This window comes from Pempheris klunzingeri, chromosome 21 (assembly GCF_042242105.1).
Source record: "Pempheris klunzingeri isolate RE-2024b chromosome 21, fPemKlu1.hap1, whole genome shotgun sequence".
In the NCBI taxonomy this organism is placed as follows: domain Eukaryota; kingdom Metazoa; phylum Chordata; class Actinopteri; order Acropomatiformes; family Pempheridae; genus Pempheris; species Pempheris klunzingeri.
The window spans coordinates 1,056,634-1,079,950 of NC_092032.1; the positions used below are offsets into that span (position 1 = coordinate 1,056,634).

The following is a 23,317-nucleotide window of genomic DNA, read 5'->3' on the forward strand; positions in this document are numbered from 1 at the left end:
TCAGACCCCCCCTCCTCCTCAGTACAACAGATCCCCTCAGAGCTCTTCCTGTCCGCTGCTCCATCCAGGAACAGGAAACAGAGCAGTGAATGTTTTCATATCATTTCTTCTTTCTAGAACAAAAGTTGATGATTGTTGGTGCAACATTAAATATATCCAGTGTGAAACCTGACACTGTGCATGAAACATCACACGACAACACAACCCAGCAATAAAAATACAGCCTTTATTCATGAGCATACACTGGAACCTGTATGGGATCCCGCATTCACGTGCATCTATTTGCTTGTGCCCACGTGGAGCTGATGTTTTCACACTATTCTTCCAAGGTAAATAGATTTGGGGTATTTGTCTCTCAGGGAGGGCCACTGCACAAAGAAGTAGTCCGATATTGGGTACAAGATCCTCCCGGTGAGCGACAGCTTCTGCACCCGGCAAATGCTTTCAACATAAACTATCAGGACTTTCTTCATTCCCAGAATTCCAAGCAGGAGTCCTACCACACACAGGGGAACACAGGTCCCCGGGCCATTACACAGCACCTGAAACAACAGACAGACAGACAGGAGGGGGGTGAACACATTTCCAGGAAGTGACACACACTGGTTTTTTCATAAGCTTCACAGAAAGCCACGCTGAGGACGGCGTTCTGTGACAGACCTGGCTCATGTCACATGACAGAAACTGGCTGCAGGAACTCCTCGGGGCGATATGTGTTTGTCACTTTAAGATCAGTATCAGTTTAATCCTTGTGTGTCCAGCACAGAGAGCAGACTCGCTCCTCATCATCCAGTTCTTCTTGTTTTCCTTCACAGGAAGTGGGCTGTCTAAGCCACGGAGGAACACTGATGTCCAGGCACCGTCGGCTCCACAGACAGGAGACAGACGGCACTGTACACACACCTCAATATACATATCCCCTTTTTATACTTTACACTTTGTTCTATTGTGGAAATCACCGGTTCCCAGAGGAGATTTTGGTTTGCGTAGAAAATGTTCAAAGTAAAATATCAATTATACAAATCCACAACTTGTTGCTGAAACTGAAGTATTTGTGTTACACAGAGAGTTTTCTCAGTGACCTCCTCACACCTCCTAAAAACCTCCACTGAAATGATCCGATGAGACAAAAAGCCCTCTTTGGTCCAGCTGCTCACAGCTGGTGTCCACAACCTGTGATGAAGGGTCTGAAGGGCTGTGTGTGTGTGTGTGTGTGTGTGTGTGTGTGTGTGTGTGTGTGTTGTTTAGACCTTGGGAGAGATGTGTGTTTTGCTTGAAGCTAAACATGACTGAGCTGAACTGTCGGTCAACAGTGAGGAAACATGAATGTGTGAAGATGAGAAAAGACAAAGAGAGCAGGAAGTGAAGGCAGCTGAGATGATAAGTCATCCACCCCCCACAGCAGCTCCACCCCCCTACAACCCCACAGCAGCTCCACTCCCTAAGATAGGATAAGATAAGATGGACTTGAGCAGTGTGATACCCCAATAATTGAAGCACACCCCCTGGTCCCCTTTTTTGAAAATGGGAACCACGACCCCAGTCTGCCAATCCACAGGTACTGTCCCCGCTTGACGGCCTCCCTCACTGCAGGTGTCGACCAGCGGGTTCTTAGGTTGCCCCCCCTACCAGCACCGACAGGCTTCTGGCCACAGCTCCCAGCAGAACGTGGCCCACTCAGAATCCATGTTGCCAGCCTCCCCTGGGATGTACAAGAAATTCTTCTGGAGGTGGGAATTGAAGACCCCCCATACAGGGTCCTCCACCAGACGCTCCCAGCACACCCTCACTGCACATTTGGGTTTACCAGGTCTGACACGACCACAAAGTCGATCATAGATCTTTGGCCTAAGGTGGTTTGGTACCACCCTATGCTCAACATGGCGTTGTTGTGGCCAATCAGAACTTCAATAACAAAGCACCACTCTGGTTCCAATCAGGCATCCTCCCAATCACCCCCCTCCAGGTTTCTCCATCATTACCCACGTGAGCATTGAAGTCTCCCAGACGGAGCCCCTTCCAGGATACCATCCAGAGACACTCTGAACTGATGTTTGGTGGTAAACACACACAGTCACAGTCACAGCCTTCCCCACAGTAACCCGTAGTCGCATGGAGCCGGCCCTCTGATCAAGGAGAACTGGGGCTGCAGGAACATGGTCTTTAAGAAACGCTGTGCAGCTGAAGTCTGTCATGCTGTGAGCATAACAAATGTATTTCCATTCACATCCATTGTTCTGGGTGGACGCAGAAATCTCATCATACGACTTGGACAATTAACACAGAACTATCTGCATGGATACCACAGAGAAAATGTCTCTTTGTAATGTAGGTAAACCAGCTCTTAAAGTAACAGACCACTTAATATTTACAAGAATGTTTTAAGTACTACAACAGTAGCACACGCTTACCCTCCTACGGACACCAGTGTCATTCTTTGTTACTTTGAAATGAACAATAAATGGCCTTTAGGACTGATGAACTTTTCTGGTTCAAAGTTAGATAGTTAAATGGGTCCTTGGAAAGAAAATAGATTTTAAGTCTATTAAAGAGACAGGTTGGGTAATCCAATGACCATGATCTTGATAAGAAGTCCAAGTTAAATGTCAGCACTGTATATTTCATGGGGAGGAATTCTTCAGTGTTGGTATCATTGTATTATCACAGTATCTGCATGTGGACCCTGTAAGTGCAGGAAGGGTTTGTGTTCTCATATCTTAAAGAACTCATAGTACCGTACTACCCCACTAGAGCCCTGTGCTCCCAGACTGCAGGCCTACTGGTGGTTCCTAAAGTCCTCTAAAGTAGTGATGGAGCCAGAGCTTTCAGCTATCAGGCTCCTCTCCTGTGGAACCTCCTTCCAGTTTGGGTTCGGGGGGCAGACACCCTCTCTACATTTAAGAGGGGGCTAAAAACCTTCCTTAGTGATAAAGCCTATAGTTTAGGGCTGGATCAGGCCTTGGACCAGCCCCTAGTTATGCTGCTATAGGATCCTGGTCCTGGTTCTCCTGCTGTGGTTCTCAGGTTTCTGTGGATCCTGGTCCTGGTTCTCCTGCTGTGGTTCTCAGGTTCCTGTGGATCCTGGTCCTGGTTCTCCTGCTGTGGTTCTCTGGCTTCATGAATCACTGCTGCAGATCGTCAGCCACTCATCATGTTTTTCAGTGCTACCATATTGCTAATTTATTATACACATTCTTATTGTCAGTGCTATAGTTGCTGTTAGTATATTGTATATAGAGTATATTCTCTCTCTCTCTCCAACCTCCACCCAGCACAGACCCCGACAGAAAGCCCCCCCCACACCTCTGAGCCTGGGTCTGTTCCAGGTTTCTTCCCTTTAAAGGGGAGTTCTTCCTCCACTGTTTCCTAATATAATATCTGATGCTGCTCATGTGAGGATTCTTGAATCCTTAATGTTGAATTCCTGAATCATTGGGTCTCTCACTGATTAAAGAGTTTGGTCTAGACCTGCTCTTCATGGGAAGAGTCTGGAGATAACGCTGTTATGAATTGGTGCTATATAAAAAAAGATTGATTGTTCTTCCAGAGTGAATCCGTCTGTAAGGGGTACTTAAACAGTTTACCACTGTGCTTCTATAAAGATGGAGGATATACAGATGGAGGACACGCACACGCACACAGACACAGACACAGACACAGACACAGACACAGACACAGACACAGACACAGCCACAGACACAGCTACAGACACAGCTACAGACACAGACACAGACACAGACACAGACACAGACACGTCTATGGGCCCACTCACCATGTCCGGCCTGAGTCTGAACACCAGAGGGAAGGAGTATCGCAGGGCGTTCAAGGTGCTGATGACAGAGGAGCTCCAAGACTGATGCACCTCCCGGCTGCGTGGAATCCGACAGATGGTGAACTGGGGAACATGAACACGATGACATGTCATCAGAGGTGCTTGGAGACATGTGAAACACAGCAAAGTGTCTGTAAGTGTAATCCACAGATCCCACTAGATCATCAGTAAAAAGCAGATCCTGAAACCTCCGGCCTCTGGATCGATTTAGGCTGGGTACCTTTGACACTTGTCATCAAGTCATCATGTCATCCAGTCATCATGCCATCAAGTCATCATGCCATCATGTTATCATGTCATCAAGTCATCATGCCATCAAGTCATCATGCCATCATGTCATCATGTCATCCAGTCATCATGTCATCCAGTCATCATGTCATCATGTCATCATGTCATCAAGTCATCCAGTCATCATGTCATCCAGTCGTCATGTCATCAAGTCATCCAGTCATCAAGTCACCCAGTCATCAAGTCATCATGTCATCCAGTCATCAAGTCATCATGTCACCCAGTCACCATGTCATCCAGTCACCCAGTCATCATAATGTCCAGTCACTCAGTCATCATTTCACCCAGTCACCATGTCACCCAGTCATCATGTCATCCAGTCATCATGTCATCAAGTCATCATGTCATCAAGTCACCCAGTCATCAAGTCATCATGTCATCCAGTCATCCAGTCATCAAGTCATCATGTCACCCAGTCATCATGTCATCCAGTCACCCAGTCATCATAATGTCCAGTCACCCAGTCATCATTTCACCCAGTCACCATGTCACCCAGTCATCATGTCACCCAGTCACCATAATGTCCAGTCACTCAGTCACCCAGTCACCATGTCACCCAGTCATCATAATGTCCAGTCACCCAGTCACCATGTCACCCACTCATCATGTCAAGTCACCCAGTCATCATGTCGTCCAGTCGCCCAGTCACCAGTCACCATGTCACGCAGTCATCATAATGTCAAGTCACCCAGTCATCATGTCGTCATGTCATCATGTCGTCCAGTCACCCAGTCATCATAATGTCCAGTCACCCAGTCACCATGCCATCATGTCATCATGTCATCAAGTCATCATGTCATCATGTCATCCAGTCATCAAGTCATTATGTCATCCAGTCATCATGTCATCATGTCATGTCATCAAGTCATCATGTCATCATGTCATCATGTCATCAAGTCATCCAGTCATCATGTCATCCAGTCATCATGTCATCAAGTCACCCAGTCATCATGTCACCCAGTCATCAAGTCATCATGTCATCCAGTCATCAAGTCACCCAGTCATCATGTCATCCAGTCACCCAGTCATCATAATGTCCAGTCACTCAGTCATCATTTCACCCAGTCACCATGTCACCCAGTCATCCAGTCATCATGTCATCAAGTCACCCAGTCACCCAGTCATCATTTCACCCAGTCACCATGTCACCCAGTCATCATGTCACCCAGTCACCATAATGTCCAGTCACCCAGTCATCATAATGTCCAGTCACCCAGTCATCATTTCACCCAGTCACCATGTCACCCAGTCATCATGTCACCCAGTCACCATAATGTCCAGTCACCCAGTCACCCAGTCACCATGTCACCCAGTCATCATAATGTCCAGTCACCCAGTCACCATGTCACCCAGTCACCATGTCACCCAGTCATCATAATGTCCAGTCACCCAGTCACCATGTCACCCAGTCATCATGTCAAGTCACCCAGTCATCATGTCGTCCAGTCGCCCAGTCATCATAATGTCCAGTCGCCCAGTCACCATGTCACGCAGTTATCATAATGTCAAGTCACCCAGTCATCATGTCGTCATGTCATCATGTCGTCCAGTCACCCAGTCATCATAATGTCCAGTCACCCAGTCACCATGCCATCATGTCATCATGTCATCAAGTCATCATGTCATCCAGTCATCATGTCGTCCAGTCATCATGTCGTCCAGTCACCCAGTCATCATAATGTCCAGTCACCCAGTCACCATGTCACCCAGTCATCATGTCGTCCAGTCACCCAGTCATCATGTCGTCCAGTCACCCAGTCACCATGTCACCCAGTCATCACGTCACCCAGTCACCATAATGTCCAGTCACCCAGTCACCATGTCACCCAGTCACCATAATGTCCAGTCACCCAGTCATCATTTCACCCAGTCACCATGTCACCCAGTCATCATGTCACCCAGTCACCATAATGTCCAGTCACCCAGTCATCATGTCAAGTCACCCAGTCATCATGTCGTCCAGTCGCCCAGTCATCATAATGTCCAGTCACCATGTCACGCAGTCATCATAATGTCAAGTCACCCAGTCATCATGTCGTCCAGTCACCCAGTCATCATAATGTCCAGTCACCCAGTCACCATGTGACCCAGTCATCATGTCGTCCAGTCACCCAGTCATCATAATGTCCAGTCACCATGTCACCCAGTCATCATGTCACCCAGTCATCATGTCGTCCAGTCACCCAGTCACCATGTCACCCAGTCATCATGATGTCCAGTCACCCAGTCATCACGTCACCCAGTCATCATAATGTCCAGTCACCCAGTCATCATGTCACACAGTCATCATGTCACCCAGTCATCATTTCACCCAGTCATCATGTCAAGTCACCCAGTCATCATGTCGTCCAGTCGCCCAGTCATCATAATGTCCAGTCACCCAGTCACCATGTCACGCAGTCATCATAATGTCAAGTCACCCAGTCATCATGTCGTCCAGTCACCCAGTCATCATAATGTCCAGTCACCCAGTCACCATGTCACCCAGTCATCATGTCGTCCAGTCACCATAATGTCCAGTCACCCAGTCACCATGTCACCCAGTCATCATGTCACCCAGTCATCATGTCGTCCAGTCACCCAGTCACCATGTCACCCAGTCATCATAATGTCCAGTCACCCAGTCATCACGTCACCCAGTCATCATAATGTCCAGTCACCCAGTCATCATTTCACACAGTCATCATGTCACCCAGTCACCATGTCACCCAGTCACCATGTCACCCAGTCATCATTTCACACAGTCATCATGTCACCCAGTCACCATGTCACCCAGTCATCATGTCGTCCAGTCACCATGTCACCCAGTCATCATGTCGTCCAGTCACCCAGTCATCATGTCGTCCAGTCACCATGTCACCCAGTCATCATGTCGTCCAGTCACCCAGTCATCATAATGTCCAGTCATCCAGTCACCCAGTCATCCAGTCGTCCATCTCTCCCACAGTGGTGAGAAGTGCACTGATGCCTCCTGCTGGTGAAGACCAGTTACTGTCCATCCTCTGTGGGGTGAATGTTTCACACTACAGACACCTTCTTTTCTTTATTAGTCCCTTTTCTGTCGACTCCTACAAACGTTCAGCCGCTGGAATGTCAAACCTCTTTACTGACATTCATGGTTGTATTTAGCTTGTTTCTACCTCCTCTACAACTTTACAGTACTAACCTTTGTTCAACACTTACTATAGAAACGAACTGGAGTCCACATGACAGTAACCATCACTCTGAATACTGCTGTAGTCTTAACCAGTACTAACTACTACTAACTACTACCACTGCTGCTGCTGCTCTAGTGTTTACCAGTACTACTACTACTACTAATACTGCTGCTGCCCTAGTGTTTACCACTATTACTACTACTACTACTACTACTGGCTGATGCCTCAGGAGCTTTTTGGGAGGGTATTTTCATTCAATCATGTCTCACTAATATTTCCATGGATCCGCATGACGCTTACATTTCAATAAGGTATGAGTTGTTTGAACCCTGAAAGCTTAATACTGAGCTACGTTGTCATCCATCCATCACTACTAGTATCCAGGCTGCTGCCCCCCCCCAGCAGGCAGCCTGCTCTCTAACCTCCCTTCACCTTTCACAGGAAGCACACACAGCTGGCAGCTCTCCTTAGCTCCTACTGACACTGTGAGGAGGTGTGCAGGCAGTGGAAATGAAACGTTTTGGTGGTGCCTTGGCACAGGTGGAGTCCCTCCGCCTGCAGACAGCTGCGTACCTGGGCCTCGCGCTCTGAGTGCTGCTTAGACATTTCAAAGGTGCAGATTTTCTCCTCGCTCATCCTGTCAGTGTCAGCTACAACATAGTGGCGAGGTGTGTAGGCTGCAGACAGACTCTCCATCAGCCGCAGGATCTCTGAGGTGTGACCACCTGGCAAACACATAACACACACCGTCAGCCAGGCGCCACAAACACAGCACGACGAGTTTCTGGAAGCTCTGCGAGCTCTCATGACAATGACGTCAACTTTTGGCCCTTAGATGGAGGACACCGGCCTGCAGCTCATTTCATATCCAGTCACAGTGGACTCTTCAGCTTCTCTTTTAAAGTCATCTCCACACTGACTTGGATGACCCACATGTGAAAGAGTCCTGAGCTCTCATCTAAACACATTTAGATTGGAGGGCTGAAGGTGTGTGTGTGTGTGTGTGTGTGTGTGTGTGTGTGTGGGTGTGTGTGTGTGCGTGTGTGTGTGTGTGGGGGGGGGGGGGGGTTCTGGCCTCAATTATTCTGCTGGGAGCTCTTAAGCATGTGAACTACTACTGGATATGTTCACTTCTTCTACTTCTACACCCAGGACTGTTACAGCTTGTCACAGCTGAGGGAGAACATGTCTGTAAATTAGTAAACAATGAGTAAAGGTGTTATTAAAAAGTGCCACCCCCGCCCTCACTGATACTTTGGTATAGTCCAGTCCAAGTAGCCTCGAAGCTAAGGAAGTCCGTTACTGGAAAACTGTCACTGAGATCTGTTTGACCGTCCTCGGTGTGCTCCAGTATGAAATACTACCTAAGAACACCTGACGGTGGTGGTGGTGGTGGTGGGGTCACCACAGTCTGACTGAGGTAGCAGCGTCTCTGAGTGCGGGGAGCAGCACACACTGTATCACAGGATTACTGTCAGTAACATGAACGTTACCTGATCCCGCCACCACCAGGACAGCGACCCGGCCTTTGGCTCCAGGTTTATACTTTGACCCAGTCTTCAAAACGATGTATAGTCGAGTAATAAATAACAAACACGGAAATAAGACCGCCAACACAACTGCTACCAGGACCGCCATGACGGCTACGGATGCGCCGAAGGACCAAACTCGACGCGACTCTTTGGTCGACTTATGGCTTTTATCCCTGAGTTTCGACTAGCAGGCAGTTCCAGCTCTCAGGCCGAGTACAAACTCTTCATCGGCTCAAACCAAACTGTGCTGCCCTCCACAGACAGCTCAGACACCACGGTGTGGTCTGTATGTTCGGTCAGTGACTGACAGTGACTGACATGCCAGGGTTTGTCACAGTAGCCCTGCACAGAAACACTGAATACTGAAACCATAGGATGGTGGCCGACACCTTTAAGGCAGATTCAGGGTGTTTTATTCGTGTGTAGACATCAGCCTGGTCCCATCATCACTCTGTAGTCTCCCACTTCTGAACATGGGATGAACCCCAGGGCTTATTTTTTCCTATAGAAAATAAAAGACATGCTACTTTGGTCTTGTTTTGGACCCCACCAGTCCTCTCCCCTCCTCTCCTCTCCCCTCCCCTCCTCTCCCTTCCTCTCCTCTCCTCTCCTCTCCCCTCCCCTCCTCTCCCTTCCTCTCCTCTCCTCTCCTCTCCCCTCCTCTCCTCTCCTCTCCGCTCCCCTCCCCTCCCCTCCTCTCCTCTCCCCTCCTCTCCCCTCCCCTCCCCTCCCCTCCTCTCCTCTCCCCTCCTCTCCTCTCCCCTCCCCTCCTCTCCCTTCCTCTCCTCTCCTCTCCTCTCCCCTCCTCTCCTCTCCTCTCCCCTCCTCTCCCCTCCCCTCCTCTCCTCTCCCCTCCCCTCCCCTCCCCTCCTCTCCTATCCTCTCCCCTCCCCTCCCCTCCTCTCCTCTCCTCTCCTCTCCCCTCCTCTCCCCTCCTCTCCTCTCCTCTCCCCTCCTCTCCTCTCCTCTCCTCTCCTCTCCTCTCCTCTCCTCTCCTCTCCTCTCTAGTGATGGTTAAAGGCTCCAGTCATGTCTCTCATGTCTTCACGCTCCCCAGAGGATTTCCAAAGGGACTTTTTTGTTCTGATCTGGGTTTGCATGATTTGTTAAGTGCATACCTCACCTCAGACTGGCGTTCTTTCACACAAATGACATTTTCTTTGGTTTCCTTTGTCTGTGTTTTGTTGTTTTGCTTTTTTAAAATATTGTTGGTTCATTCAAAACAAGAAGTATTCGGCACCGGCTCTGAGAAAACCACAGACAGTTATTTAACAGACCAAAGCTGGTATATCCGACCTTCCGTACAGCACGTGAACGCAGCGTGTGAAGCGGAGGCTGAGCAGCATCAGGACCAGGACCAAGATCAGGATCAGGACCGGGACCAGGACTAGGTACAAGATCAGGACCAAGATCAGGACCCGGACTAGGAGTAAGATCAGGACCAGGATTAGGACCAAGATCAGGACCAGGACCAGGACCAGGACCGGGACCAGGATGGGCAGCTAACAGCTGGTCTGCGTGTCTAACAGCAGCATCCCTGCTGACAGGTGGGTAACACACCGACACTCTACAGCGTGTTTAGGATCACGGTGGACCCCCATCCCTCCCCTCCCCCATCGGTGTCTGTGTGTGTGTGTTGCCATGAGCTTGCATGTCGTGTGTGCGGCTCCATGGCGGAGCAGCAGCGGCCGTGCTGCAGCGCTACAGGTGCACACAGGCTGCGGCGTCCTGCACCAGAGCGCTGTCTGTCTGTCTGACTGTCTGTCTGACTGTCTGTTTGTCTGTCTGCCCGCGTGTCTGTCTGTGTGTCTGTCTGCCTGCGTGTCTGTCTGTGTGTCTGTCTGTGTGTCTGTCTGTGCAGACACAAGGACACCAGGACAGTCTCTGAAGCTGTGGCACATAAGGACACACACACACACACGCACACACACATGCTAAGCTAATAAAGAAATAGCGCACGTTGCAGGGGCGTGTAAAAGAGCCCGTTGTCATGGTGACCCATCAAGGCGTCCAGCCTGTGAGCAGCAGAGGACACCAGGGGAGCCTGAGACCAGTTCAGGTGCAGCTGTCCAGTCAGGCCAGTCAGCCTCCAGAGAGCAGCCCAGAGCTGAGAGCCCAGCCAAGGTCATTCTCCAGCACAGGGTCTGTTCCCGCTGCACACACACAGAGCACGTATGTCATATGACATGATTACATGATTAAATGATGTTGTAGAGCAGTTTTAAGCCATCCATAAGAACAAAAGAACATCAGCCATTATTAACATTTGGGTTGGCAGCTAGCTTGTGAAAATCTGCCTGGCTGTTGCGTCCAGTCATTATTACTCTGCATTCAAAATAATCTTTCTGTGGTGCTTTAGTTTCAAATGGCACACACACACACACACACACACACACACACACACACATCATCATATGAAAAGAACCAGCTGAGGACTGATGTATTTGTATTATGTATATGATGGAGGCCTGATCACGTTCAGTGTGACACGTGTGTGTGTGTGTGTGTGTGCAGCAGTCTGCTGTCAAAGATCTTGTATCATGTTTCTAGACAGACATGGGGGGGTACACAACAAACAACCATAATAATAGTAACTATAGTACTGACAATAGGAATAGTTAATATATGAATAATAATAACAGGTCTAATATCTTTTATTTAGAAAATGACACAGCTGATTGGTTACTAAACTTAATACACCTGAATCCAGAGTGGGTTTTTTTCAGGAGAGGTTTAATTATTGCTACTTTAAAGGACTGTGGTACGTAGCCTGTTAGTAAAGACTGATTGATCATATCCAGTAAGGACGTGTTAATTACGGGCAGGACTTCCTTAAGTAGCCCAGTAGGAATGGGGTCTAGGAGACCATCAGCAGCTTTCAAACTCCACACCTCCTCTGGCGTCTGTTTTCTATGATGTCTAATTTCATCTTAGAGAACAGCTCCCAGCCCATGCTGATGTGTACTAATGCTGCCTGTGATCGTATGGACAACAAGAATAAAGTCCCAGAAAACTCATTCAGTTAATAATGCTTTAACTCAGGCCCTCTTCTCCTCCCCTCTCCTCTCACCCCCCACAGACCCACTGAAATCCTCTAAGCAGAACACCACAGAAGAAGAAGCGACAGGGAGGAAGCATGGACTCCATGGCTCTGATGGGCAGCAGGAGCCCTGTGTTCCTCACAGCCTCCTCCTCCCACCACCTCCACCAGGCCTGCTTCCTGCCCAACGGCGTGAAGAACGGAGTGGGAGACGCAGGCCCCTCCTGTCTGCCCCCCCAGCTCACAGTGGCAATCTTGGGCTCAGGTGACTTCTCCAAGTGCCTGACCATACGCCTGCTGCGCTGTGGCTTCCATGTGGTGGTGGGAAGTCGCCATCCCAAACTGGCAGCCCAGTCATTTCCCCATGTGGTAGATGTGACCCACCATGAAGACGCCGTGGGGAAGGCCAGCATCGTGTTCCTGGCCATCCGCCGTGAGCACTACTCTGTCCTGTGGGACCTCAAGCATCTACTGGAAGGTACACAACAACACACACACACACACACACACACACTCAGACCACTAACTTAAAGGAAGAAACCGTTTTAACACTTTCACTTGTACACTCTTGTCAAGTGGGGTGGAGTAGTGGAGTAGTGGATAAAGGGGCACAACAGTGTAGTCTGATGGTCCAACAGGCTGCGGTGCTCCTTGATGCCACTGAAGCATGGCTACACTAGGATGACTGTGCTCCACATCAAGTGACCAGTTCAGACTTTTTACTTTAGTTTGTTACATTTGTTAATCAGGGACTGTATACGATGGCGCACTGATGCATTTTATCACATTTAGCCGCCAGCTGACTCTTACCTACAGTCCCAGAGCAAGTGAACACCAACACTAATACAGCCAATGCAATGAATACATGCTGTCTTGGTACAGTACTCACATGCCACTGGAATCACTCAACCAGCAGCCTGAGTCACATAAATCAGCGAGGATCTTCCAAAGCTAATTTTTTTCTTTAGAACGCTCTTTTATGTTTCCCCAGACAGTGTTTTGTTGCTGAGCTGCAGTGGAGCGATGGAAACACAAAGAGGACGTAACACTATCTGGAGGATGCCCATCTCTTCCAAAGTAGATGCACTACAAAAGGATCTCCTCTGAATGTCTTCAACCACTGATGTCATGTTTGTTCATCTTTTTGTCCTGCAGGCAAGATCCTTGTAGACGTGAGTAACAACAGGAGGGTGAACCAGTATCCAGAGTCCAACGCAAAGTATCTGGCTTCACTGCTGCCAGACTCCATCGTGGTCAAAGGCTTCAATGTCATCTCAGCCTGGGCCATGCAGCAGAGCTGCCCCAGAGACGCCAGCACACAGGTACCATCAAACAAAGGCTACAAACTTGAGCTTTTTCTGGAGATGTCAGTGGCTTTTCACTGTTTTCAGCGATGAATGGAGTTGTTTTCTGTGTCACAGAGATGGCTAAGTCACCTTCAGTCACATGATAGCAGGTGGTTGTGTGGGGGGGCAAAGATGGTCTCTGTTGCTGGATGTGAACGTCCTCTCTGATCTTCCCTATCTGGAAGACAGTAAGGACCCGACAGAACATAGACATCATCCGCTGTCTGTGAACACCACACCAAAACCTGGGAAGAGGTCAAATGTCACCCTTAATTCTCTTAGAATTTAGGCATGAATAAAAAAGCCCTGTGAGCTGTGACTTTCAGAACAAATCCATTCCGATAGAGGACACTCACATCAGCAGAACTCCTGACAGGAGGACAAATCCTGAAAAAAGAAAACATTTCTGCTGCACTGTTGTTCCTGACTTTTCTAAAATCTTTTCTTGTGAAATGCTGGTATTCTACCTCTTCAGAACCCTTAAGTCTGTCTCTCCTATTGTTGAACTGGTCACAGCTCACTGACAGCCTGTGACAAAGCGTGTAAATGGGCATGAATCAGCCATACTGGCTCACAAGACAAAAAGAATGGGCACCAGTGCTTTGGATCATAACAGCATATATGACAGAAGTAAAATGATATAAAAGTATGACTGAGTTTTGACTGAATAAGCAACATGATTTCAGATGGAGTTGAAAATGTGCTAATAATCTGCATCTGAAGACAACGGTCGGTACTCAAGCAGCAGAAATAGCACATTTACAGTGGGGACTATTTTCAGCAGTGTATTAATCCACATTTGGTGCCTTGTGGGGGGTTGTGCTCACAGTGATGAAGGAGCATGTCAGCAGTGCCACAGTGTGGCCCACTGATGTGTTTTTGCTAGTTAACAGTGGAGCTCTGTGGCTCAGAGGAAAACGTTAAATGCTGTATGTTGTACTGTTCGTCATGTGTTGTCCCCTCCCTGTGGCCTTCTCTGCACCTCTAACCTCCTCCTCCTTCTCCTCTCTCTCATCCTGGCTCTGTGTAGGTGTTCATCTGCAGTGACTCAGTGGAGGCTAGACTGCAGATTATGGAACTTGCCCGCCAGCTAAACTTCCAGCCGGTGGACATGGGCACCCTGTCTTCTTCACGGGACATTGAGAACATGCCCATACAGTTATTTCCTGGCTGGAAGGGCCCCGTCCTTGCTGCCGTGGCCCTCTCCATCTTCTTTTTTGCCTATTCTTTTGTCCGAGATATCATCCACCCGTACGTGAAGTACAAGCAGAGTGACTTCTACAAGATCCCCATAGAGATGGTGAACCGAACGCTGCCCACTGTGGCTATCACTCTTTTGGCCCTGGTGTACCTGGCAGGCCAGCTGGCAGCCGCCCACCAGCTCTACTACGGGACCAAGTACAGACATTTCCCCCACTGGCTGGAGGGCTGGCTGCAGAGCCGGAAACAGCTCGGCCTCCTCAGCTTCTTCCTGGCTGCCGTCCATGTTCTCTACAGCCTCTGTCTGCCCATGAGGAGGTCTGAGAGGTACCTGCTGCTCAACACCGCCTACCAGCAGGTCAGTGGGACGGACGGCTCTGACGCCATGTCCACACCCATCTCATCCTCCAGCCCACACAAAGCAATTTAAAGTTAAAGGTAGTTCAACATTGTGAGGAAAATGATTATTTGCTCCAGAGACAATAAGATAACTATCCATCTCTTGTCAGTGTTTCTAGTGCAGTGTTGAGGCTAGCTTAGCATAAAGACTGCCAGCAAGGAGAAAGTCCACCATTCAAAAATATACCCACCAAAACCTCCTGGAGCCTGGCTGTCTCAGTGAGGTGGCCAGTTTGGCATCGCGGAGCTGGTTCATCAAGAAATAGTTCCAGGATAAAGATGTTAGTGACGTGTTCATCAGTGGGCTCAGAGGTGCTGCTTGGTGTATTTTTGAACTTTGGACAGAACCAGGTCTAAATACACACACACACAAGACTGATATCCATTTTCTCATCTCACTCAGAAAGAAAGCAAATATGTACTTATTGAGCAAAATAGTTGAGCCATTCTTTCCATCCATCTGACAGACAGTGCAGTCCAACAGTCTCATATTTTCTTGTCGGCATTGAATTTGACCTTTTTTCTGACTGATGTTTGCGGCAGCAGCGTGAAGACGCTCTGACCGTCGCTGTGGTCGCTCACCTTCCTCACAGTAGAGCTGATCATTACTGTTGAACAGTGACAGGGTATCAGTCATCATTCTTATTAACAATATAGTATACAGACTTCATCAAAAAGATGGAGTACAGTTCATGAGTTAAACATGGCTGCATACGTGGACATGTTTCTCCCATGTGGGTGTGTACAGTGCGCACCATATCGTAAGTTCTGGTCATGTCGAGGTACATAAAACAGGAAGGGAAAGAAGATAACTGTGGTGAACTCCATCTTGAGCATCCTGTGCGTTGGCAGGTCCATGCTAATGTGGAGAATGCCTGGAATGAGGAGGAGGTGTGGAGGGTGGAGATGTACGTTTCCTTTGGGATCATGAGTCTCGGGCTCCTGTCGCTCCTGGCCATCACCTCCATCCCCTCGGTCCACAGCACTCTGAACTGGAGGGAGTTCAGCTTCATACAGGTACAAACACAGAAACCACTGGCAACCTGGATTACTGTGACACTGAAGAAAAGTTAAAAACACGACTCTCAGGTAAATTCTAGACTTTCCTATGATTTCTACGCAGATTCGTGGATGTTTATTAGTGATGAGAGAGAGGAGGGATGCACACCTGTGTTGTGGGAAACACAGATGTAGGGGAAGGCAGTCACACATCTACAGCCGTGATGCAGCATTTCAACATGAAAGACTTCCTTCCACTCAGTACCCTGAGGAAGGCTTTGGCTGAGTGTGCAACTTGCTTCTCCTACACCTGTGTGTGTGTGTGTGTGTGTGTGTGTGTGTGTGTGTGTGTGTGTGTGTGTGTGTTCAGTAATGGCTCAGAGAAAAATGAGAACAGCTTCTTATGCAGATAGCAATAATTGTCTGCTAAAGCCCTGATACAGACAGCTCAGACTGAGAGAGCAGCAGGAGTAGCTGTAACAGTGGTGAGCAGCGAAGGGCGCCCTGGGTGTGTGTCACACGGGGGTGTTACAGTGTGTGTCTGTTACTGAATGTACCGTGATGAGTCTTCCTGTCTTTGCTCCAGTCCACTCTGGGCTACATCGCCCTGCTCATCGCTACCTTCCACGGCCTGCTGTTTGGCTGGAAACGGGCCTTTGAGGAGGAAGCCTACCGTTTCTACCTGCCCCCCAGCTTTGTGGTGGCCCTGGCCCTGCCCGTGTGCGTTATACTGGGAAAGGTGCTGATGCTGCTCCCCTGCGTGGCCCACAAGCTCCACCAGATCCGCCGGGGCCTGGACGGCAGTCAGTACCGGTGCCAGCGCCTGGAGCCGGTGGGCTCAGCCGTCCAGGTCTCGCCTGAGAGAGTGACCATCATGTGACCACACACAGGGCCACGTGCCCCTTCACTTTTACTGTCATAGATAATGCAGATGAACACTCTTCATTGTCGTGCTTCTCTGTGAAGGGTGCACTAGTCTTCCTTTGTTACTGTGAACAGTTTTTGCTGACATGTGACTTGTGTAACTGTGACCATCTAACATACCTGCTGACCTTTATGACTAGTACGATACAGTGTGTCCACGAAAGCTTTAAATGAATGTTGTTGTCTTGACGGTATCTTGCTCCCAGTACTTGTCCAGTGTGGCTCCAACACTTTGGTCCTGTCGTGTGTCTGTCTGGCAGCCGTCTCTCTTCCTCCACGGCCGTCACACAGGAAGGTCATTTTACTAGTTGTCCTCGGCGTGTGAAAAGTGTGTGTGTAACGTCTTCTGTGAGCTTTGTCGTGTCCAGGAAAATAACCCAGATGATGTCATAATGATGTCAAGGAGAAATGTGTGTTTATCAGGCAAGGGTGGTAAAATGAATAGGCAGCTTTTTCTATCCATACTGGAAAAAAAGTTCGTCCCCAACTTCGTAGAGGTGTAATATTAAATTGCTGTAGTGCCCTTTCCATTACGTAAAGTCCTTCTGTTTGTAGGTTGGCAAGTGTATATAACACAAAATGATTCTTACGTGTCACAACAAAAGAACATTTAACAATTGTCAAATGTGTAAGTGACATGAAAATAAGTCATTTATTTATCAGGTTATAGAATATTACTAGTTACTTTTATTTCTGGTGACAGTGCCACACTGTAAACTGTCCAGACTCGCGCTGAGGTGTTTGTCCATTCTGTGATGTCACTGTGTTGTGACGTCTGTCTGTCTGCCTGTGCCTCTGAATATTCTGTCTGTCTGCCATGCTCTAACGAGTGAGATCCACGGCTTTGATGAAGACTTTAGCAGAGCTTCTGTTTCACACACTGCTGCTAGTCTGCAGCCTTAATGTCACAGACATGTTAGTGAAGGCAGGCGGTGCAGGAGCTGATGCAGCCAGTGAACCTCACTGTGTGTGAAGCTTCATCAAATCAGTCATTAGTCATACATGTCAGAGGATCTGGTCCATCCCACCGTAGTAGTGTGTGTGTACCATTTCCATCATACCTTCCCTGCCGTCTTCTATACACTGTAGTAAACTGCTGCTGTTTCCTACAGCAGGACGGTGATCACTTTACTGAGCTCACCAGGGAGGGGACTTACCTTACCCTCCTTCCATGGACTCAGTCAGTCCATCCTTTCTCTCGTAAAACCATGCAGAGGTTGTGTAACTGTAACAGGAAATAAAGCAAAATGTGATGCTAAAGAGTGTTTTAAGGTTTGGTTTATTCTCAGGCTGTGGTGGAGTGTGTGTCAGGCCTGCTAAACCCACTGCACTGGTACGATCATCATTCACACACACCAATGGCAGCTGAACAGCTATGTGCTGGTCTGTCTATTGGGAGCAACTTGGGGTTCAGTGCTCAAAGACTCTTGGGCATGTGGGCGGGGGCGGATCAAACCCCCCACCTTTAGATTGATGGACAACCTGCTCTGCCTGGCTTTAATACAGAGGCAGTTATTTCAGAGTGTGTGTGTGTGTGTTACCAGGTAAGTCACAGGCTCCTGCACTTTACATCACTGATGAACTCCAGCAAGGAGAGAACAGTATTCACTACGCAGCTCATTTGTAGACGGGAGGTGGGACAGAACCCCCCAGAGCCCAGAGCTTGATAAAGGGCAGTCTCAGCTGGGTGTCCATGGACTCCCAGTCAGAGGGATCGTGAACTCATCAAGGACCGGAGGTGGGGAAGTGATGGATGTTAAGGTTAGGATGGAGGGGACCGGAGCAAACCATTTATAGTAGTACGTTTACAGAAAAGTGATTACTTTACTTCCCATGATGCCATCGTCCACCACCATCACACAGCGATGTGCAGGAAGTTTGATTGGGCCCAACTTTGATGATGATGATGATGGCTTTAAAGACAACATGTGTAGCGTACTCAGCCATGACGGCTACGTGTGGGGCACAGCTCTCATGTCTGCCTGATTGGACTGGAGGAGCAGCACTGACCTGTCTGTCTGACTGTCTGACTGTCTGTGTGGAAGGGTTATGAAGCAGTTTTATGTTGGATATCAGATGAAGGCTCTTTGAGGGGCTGCTGCTCCATCTAGTGCTCCTTGTGAACTGACGACTTTTAGAAGCTTAAAGTAACTCAGATTCTGAGTTAACCAAGAAAAAGGCCTAAGTAGCAACACAACATGAAAGGACGTGAACTATGTCGATACAGCATCAGGTCTAAAGTCTGTCTTTAAGCTGCTTCTAAATATGGAGACATTTTAGTGAAATGTTCAATTTCAGGCTGAAGTTTGTTAAATAGCAGCCAAAGCCTGTGACTACCAGGTGTGTTCCAAAGAACAGGTTCTCTGAAAGGCTTACCAGCTGGGGTCTCTGTTTTTCTGTATGTTAGTCTGCTCCTGATCTCCTGTGTGGGTGTCCTCCTGCTGTCGGGCCAGCTCTGACCTGTCCTGCATGGCTGTAAATGTATCCTCCAGTCTGGACATGTTAGACACCTGCTCACTAGCAAAATGCATACATAGTATAAAAATAATTTTAATGAAAACCCATCACACTTACATCTCATCTTACAGTCTCATCGTGGCAAATAAAACTCAGGTCACAACAGGTTTCGATTCAATAGTTAAAGAAACATTGCTAAAAGAGTGGGGGGAACCTTCACAGTAACAAAGTGAGGACAGTTGGACAGGTTATTGGTGCAGGACTGAAGGAACCAGCAGACTTCTGCAGTGATTTAGGAGGGACTGTTAGACATTGTACCAGCCCAACAGGAAATCTGCATTGGAAATACATCAGCCTGTGGGTTGACTGCCTCACTTGGTTTCACACAAGGAATATTTTAAAAGTAAAAGTGAGAATAAAGGAAGATTTCAACGTGTAGCTGAGCAGTGACACCTTTTAGCAGGGCTTCTTAAAGACGCTGAGAGAGGACTCCAGGGTCTCTGCTGGACACACACCTCGGTCTGCTGCAGACTAGCTCACTGCCAAGTAAGGTGGATCATTCCAAGCTGCTCTGGTCACTCAGCTTCGTCAGCTACATTATATTTTCGCCAATAAACAAGAAGGCACTTAATTGTAGAACTGTTTCAACGGGGTTCGGCATGGAGCTGTCCCTGAACGTCTCCTGCAGCACTCACACCTGGGAGCGCAGCAGCTCCAGGTGAGGCAGCAGCTCGTCGGCACTCGGCCTGCAGCGGCCCTCTGCGCTCCAGCAGCGGCTCAGCAGAGCCCCGCAGCGCCGCCCCCGCTCCGAGCCGAAGCCCGGCTGCTCCTGAACACGTGGCCGCAGGTTGTGCGCCACCACCGCGTAGAGCACGTGCTGCCGGTCTCCGGTGTAGGGCTGCTCCCTGGTGACCAGCTGCCACAGCGTGATCCCGAAGGAGAAGATGTCCGCTTTAGGGGACAGCCCCTCCCCTTTCAGCAGCTCCGGGGCCCTGTGCGTGTACGTGCCGCCTACGTGGCTCAGATGGGGGCTGATGGCGCTGCCTTCACACCCACGGTCCAGCTTCACCGAACAGCCGAAATCCGCTATTTTGCAGACGTCCTGGGCGGACACGAGCACGTTGGCCGGTTTGATGTCCAGATGCACGACGCGGTGGGAGTGAAGGAACCGCAGGCCGCGAGCCATGTCTGTGGCGTACCGGAGCCACCTGTCCTCCCCCAGCGGCTCTGTGCACCCATAGATGACGTGCTGCAGATTCCTGCTGCCCACGAACTCCATCAGTATCGTCCCGATGCTGCTTTCGTCTCCAAAATCCGCGGGCACGCAGGTGGTGGCCGCGATGACGCGCACGATGTTGGAGTGGCGCAGGTGTGCCGCGTTCAGCTCTGCCCAGAAGCTCTGCCGGGACGCCAGCTTGTTCTTGGTGCACTTCTTGACTCTCTTCAGTGCGACCGTCTCCCCGAGGTACTCCGCCCTGTAGACGGAGCCAAACCCCCCGGAGCCCACCGGCTCCACGGAGCGCAGCTCCTTCCAGTGGATCACGGAGGACCAGAGCCGACTGGCGACTCTGCCGTGGGGCCGCTGCACCGGGACTTGTAGGGTGGAGCCGTGGGGGGGTTTGGCCAGCGGGCTGCTGCATGTCCCGATGTCCACAGAGGGGTAGATGTCTCTGGGCAGCAGGCGGCTCACGGGGATCGGAGACGGCATCCTGCAGGGGGGGGGCTGGGGGCTGTGTACGCAGCCTGAAACCTGCTGCAGACTGAAGAGCAGCTCTGCAGGGTCACAGCTTTTCTACACACACACACACACAGTCTACAGTCAGCCACACCGCCACTTAGTGTTGTGGAGTGTGTAATGCGCTCTGTTTGGGTTCAACGGGTTCATCCGATGGTTCAAGTCTGCAGTAGGGAGGGGAGGGGAGGGGAGGGGGGAGGGTGTAAAATGAGACACTTTTTGCATTCTGTGGTAGTAAAGCACCATAATATTTATGTGCATGCCATGGGAATCAGCCAGAGCTCAGCCTGCAGCTGGAGAAGTGCACAGCGTGAGGCAGACTGGGGGGGTCAGGGTGGGAGCCTGTGTTTGTCCTCTTCAGACTCTTCAGTGTCAGAAGGACACCTGTTGATGGGAAACTACATCGCTCTTTTCCTCCGACCCCCTGTGAGCAGTCAGGTCGACCCTCTGGCTTCTGATGCCATGTGTGCCGTCTGTCCACAACAACACAGACAGACATGATGGACAGACAGACAGACATGATGGACAGACAGGAGCGTGAATGACAGCGGGAGGAGCAGGCCAAAGATGACTGCCCCCCCCCACCAAACGGAGTTAAGGATGCTCTGCTCACTCAGGATGTGAACTATATTTCACTCCAGTACTTCTGGACTCTACAATCATCTATCAGTTATCACTTCTCAAACAAGATGAGCATGTTGTCAGTTGTGCCGGGTGACATTAAATAGAATGATCATATGGGTGTAGGTGGATTATGGCTGAAAGAAACAGACCTGCAGTCTCCTCTGGTAACTTCAGTGAGAAAACTGGTGCTATTCACTGCATTTTTCCATATGAACCAACAAAGCCTGTGTGCAGACGGATCTTATCCCTGTGTGTGTGTGTGTGTGTGTGTGTGTGTCCAGAGCTGAGCTGATGTTCCTCCTCTGAGCTCCATCGTTGTTGTCCCCCCCCCCCCACACACACACACACACACACCGACCTGCTGCCCCACATCCTCACTAGAGCACCACATGTGGACCACTGAAGATAGTGCTGCACTGATGTGTGAGCAAAGTGAACCTGAAACGAGCCGTTTGTCCCTCAGCTCACTGTTTCAGTGTTCTGTCCATGGAGCTGTACATTCATGAGACATTACAAGTGTTCAGGGGGCACCAAGGAGTTTGGAGCCGAGAGCAGTAAACAGTGAACACCTCCGTCTGAGGACTTCCTGTTTGAAGCCTCCAGTGTTGAGGTGCTGCTGATCAACTGTTAGGTGTCGTCTTGGTCTCATGATGTCAGAATGTGAACAGCATGATGAGGAGGACTGTTTAAATACCAATTCTAACTGAAGCAGGAAATGTATTGGTGGATTCATGGATCAAACCTGTTGTGAATGTTGCTGTTAAGCTTCTTGTTAGAGAACAGCAGCTGGTGCAGAAAGTACTGAGACACTGAACAGTTGGACATGTGCATTCAAAGGTTTAGAGAAGGTCACATTAAGTTCACCTGGAAAGGTTAGAATGCATTTTAGGTTCATCCTGAAATTTCAGCCGAATATCCCTAACTTTTTGTGAGTAGTGTAGTTGGTCTTGGTCTTTGGATAATGATCAAAGTATTGTTAAATGGTTAAATAGTCTAATAACAACACTTATTTTCAGACTTATCTGGCTCAGCCACCACATCCCAGCTTCGTCCCCCCCCCCCCAGTCAGTGACATTCCAGTTTTTCTCTGAGGGCATATTAAGGTCTGAATTTAACGACCAACCACTTTCAGCTGTGAGTTTTAGCACAGCAGAAGCCACAGTCGTGTTACCGTGTCGAGATGGCTCTGGACACAGGACAGATTCAACACTACGAGCACTTCACGTGTTCACATGTCACTCATGTCTCAGCCCCACTGAAGTAGAAGCAGATCCTCGTGGCCTGACGTGAAAAGGCCTTACAGACGTGTGTTCAGGAGTGAGCAGACAGACAGCAGCTGAATCCTTCTCTTATGTTTATTGAACTTTCATTACATGGAGTAAAAACACTGGAGTTGACGACTGCAGCTCTTCTCTCTCATAGCAGCAAAGTATGTAAATGAACTCAGGTTATTTTGCCAGACAATAAATAATCTGCCTCTTTGGATGATGTCAATGCTTAAAAAACAATGGATAAAAGCTGCAGCATTCATTTTTATTTTACACAACCTATAAACATATATATATTTATTTATATATATATATGTTTATGTGAATTACTTTGCCTATATTTATAAAAATACAACAGTAGTTTGTAAAATAGATTTGAAGTAAAATATCGAGAGTTAGCAATGAGTCCATCATTGTCACAGGATGGCATTGTTGAAATGCAGCGAATAACAAAACCAACATGGCTGGAATGCAGATCGTCTCTGAACTTCCGCAGCTCTTTTTGAATGGCGTCA

At 49.0% G+C, this 23,317-nt stretch overlaps 3 protein-coding genes across 3 annotated transcripts; 1 reads left to right on the forward strand and 2 right to left on the reverse strand.

Moving 5' to 3' along the window:
- Positions 1-209: 209 nt before the first annotated feature.
- Positions 210-8,919, reverse strand: alg14 (ALG14 UDP-N-acetylglucosaminyltransferase subunit). Its single transcript, XM_070853126.1, has 4 exons — positions 8,772-8,919; positions 7,852-8,003; positions 3,773-3,895; positions 210-542 (listed from the first exon to the last, which is right to left on the reverse strand). The coding sequence occupies exons 1-4, from the start codon at positions 8,914-8,916 to the stop codon at positions 312-314; spliced, it is 651 nt and encodes a 216-aa protein (XP_070709227.1). The 5' UTR covers positions 8,917-8,919; the 3' UTR covers positions 210-311.
- Positions 8,920-10,276: 1,357 nt separating this feature from the next.
- On the forward strand, positions 10,277-16,674 carry steap2 (STEAP family member 2, metalloreductase). The gene is made up of 6 exons (XM_070852943.1): positions 10,277-10,357; positions 11,890-12,328; positions 13,006-13,172; positions 14,227-14,754; positions 15,648-15,812; positions 16,381-16,674. The coding sequence occupies exons 2-6, from the start codon at positions 11,947-11,949 to the stop codon at positions 16,672-16,674; spliced, it is 1,536 nt and encodes a 511-aa protein (XP_070709044.1). The 5' UTR covers positions 10,277-10,357; positions 11,890-11,946.
- Positions 16,675-19,252: 2,578 nt separating this feature from the next.
- On the reverse strand, positions 19,253-20,899 carry mos (v-mos Moloney murine sarcoma viral oncogene homolog). Its single transcript, XM_070853096.1, has one exon. The coding sequence runs from the start codon at positions 20,881-20,883 to the stop codon at positions 19,867-19,869; it is 1,017 nt and encodes a 338-aa protein (XP_070709197.1). The 5' UTR covers positions 20,884-20,899; the 3' UTR covers positions 19,253-19,866.
- Between the last annotated feature and the right edge of the window lie 2,418 nt (positions 20,900-23,317).

Excerpts from the sequence above, each read along its gene's own strand:
- alg14 (XM_070853126.1), bottom strand. The coding sequence starts at position 8,916 with ATGGCGGTCCTGGTAGCAGTTGTGTTGGCGGTCTTATTTCCGTGTTTG. Across the intron at positions 3,896-7,851 it reads ACTCAGAGCGCGAGGCCCAG|TTCACCATCTGTCGGATTCC; the intron begins GTACGCAGCTGT and ends CATGTTCCCCAG. Across the intron at positions 543-3,772 it reads TCAGACTCAGGCCGGACATG|GTGCTGTGTAATGGCCCGGG; the intron begins GTGAGTGGGCCC and ends CTGTTGTTTCAG.
- steap2 (XM_070852943.1), top strand. The coding sequence starts at position 11,947 with ATGGACTCCATGGCTCTGATGGGCAGCAGGAGCCCTGTGTTCCTCACA. Across the intron at positions 13,173-14,226 it reads CCAGAGACGCCAGCACACAG|GTGTTCATCTGCAGTGACTC; the intron begins GTACCATCAAAC and ends GGCTCTGTGTAG. Across the intron at positions 14,755-15,647 it reads TCAACACCGCCTACCAGCAG|GTCCATGCTAATGTGGAGAA; the intron begins GTCAGTGGGACG and ends GTGCGTTGGCAG.
- mos (XM_070853096.1), bottom strand. The coding sequence starts at position 20,883 with ATGCCGTCTCCGATCCCCGTGAGCCGCCTGCTGCCCAGAGACATCTAC.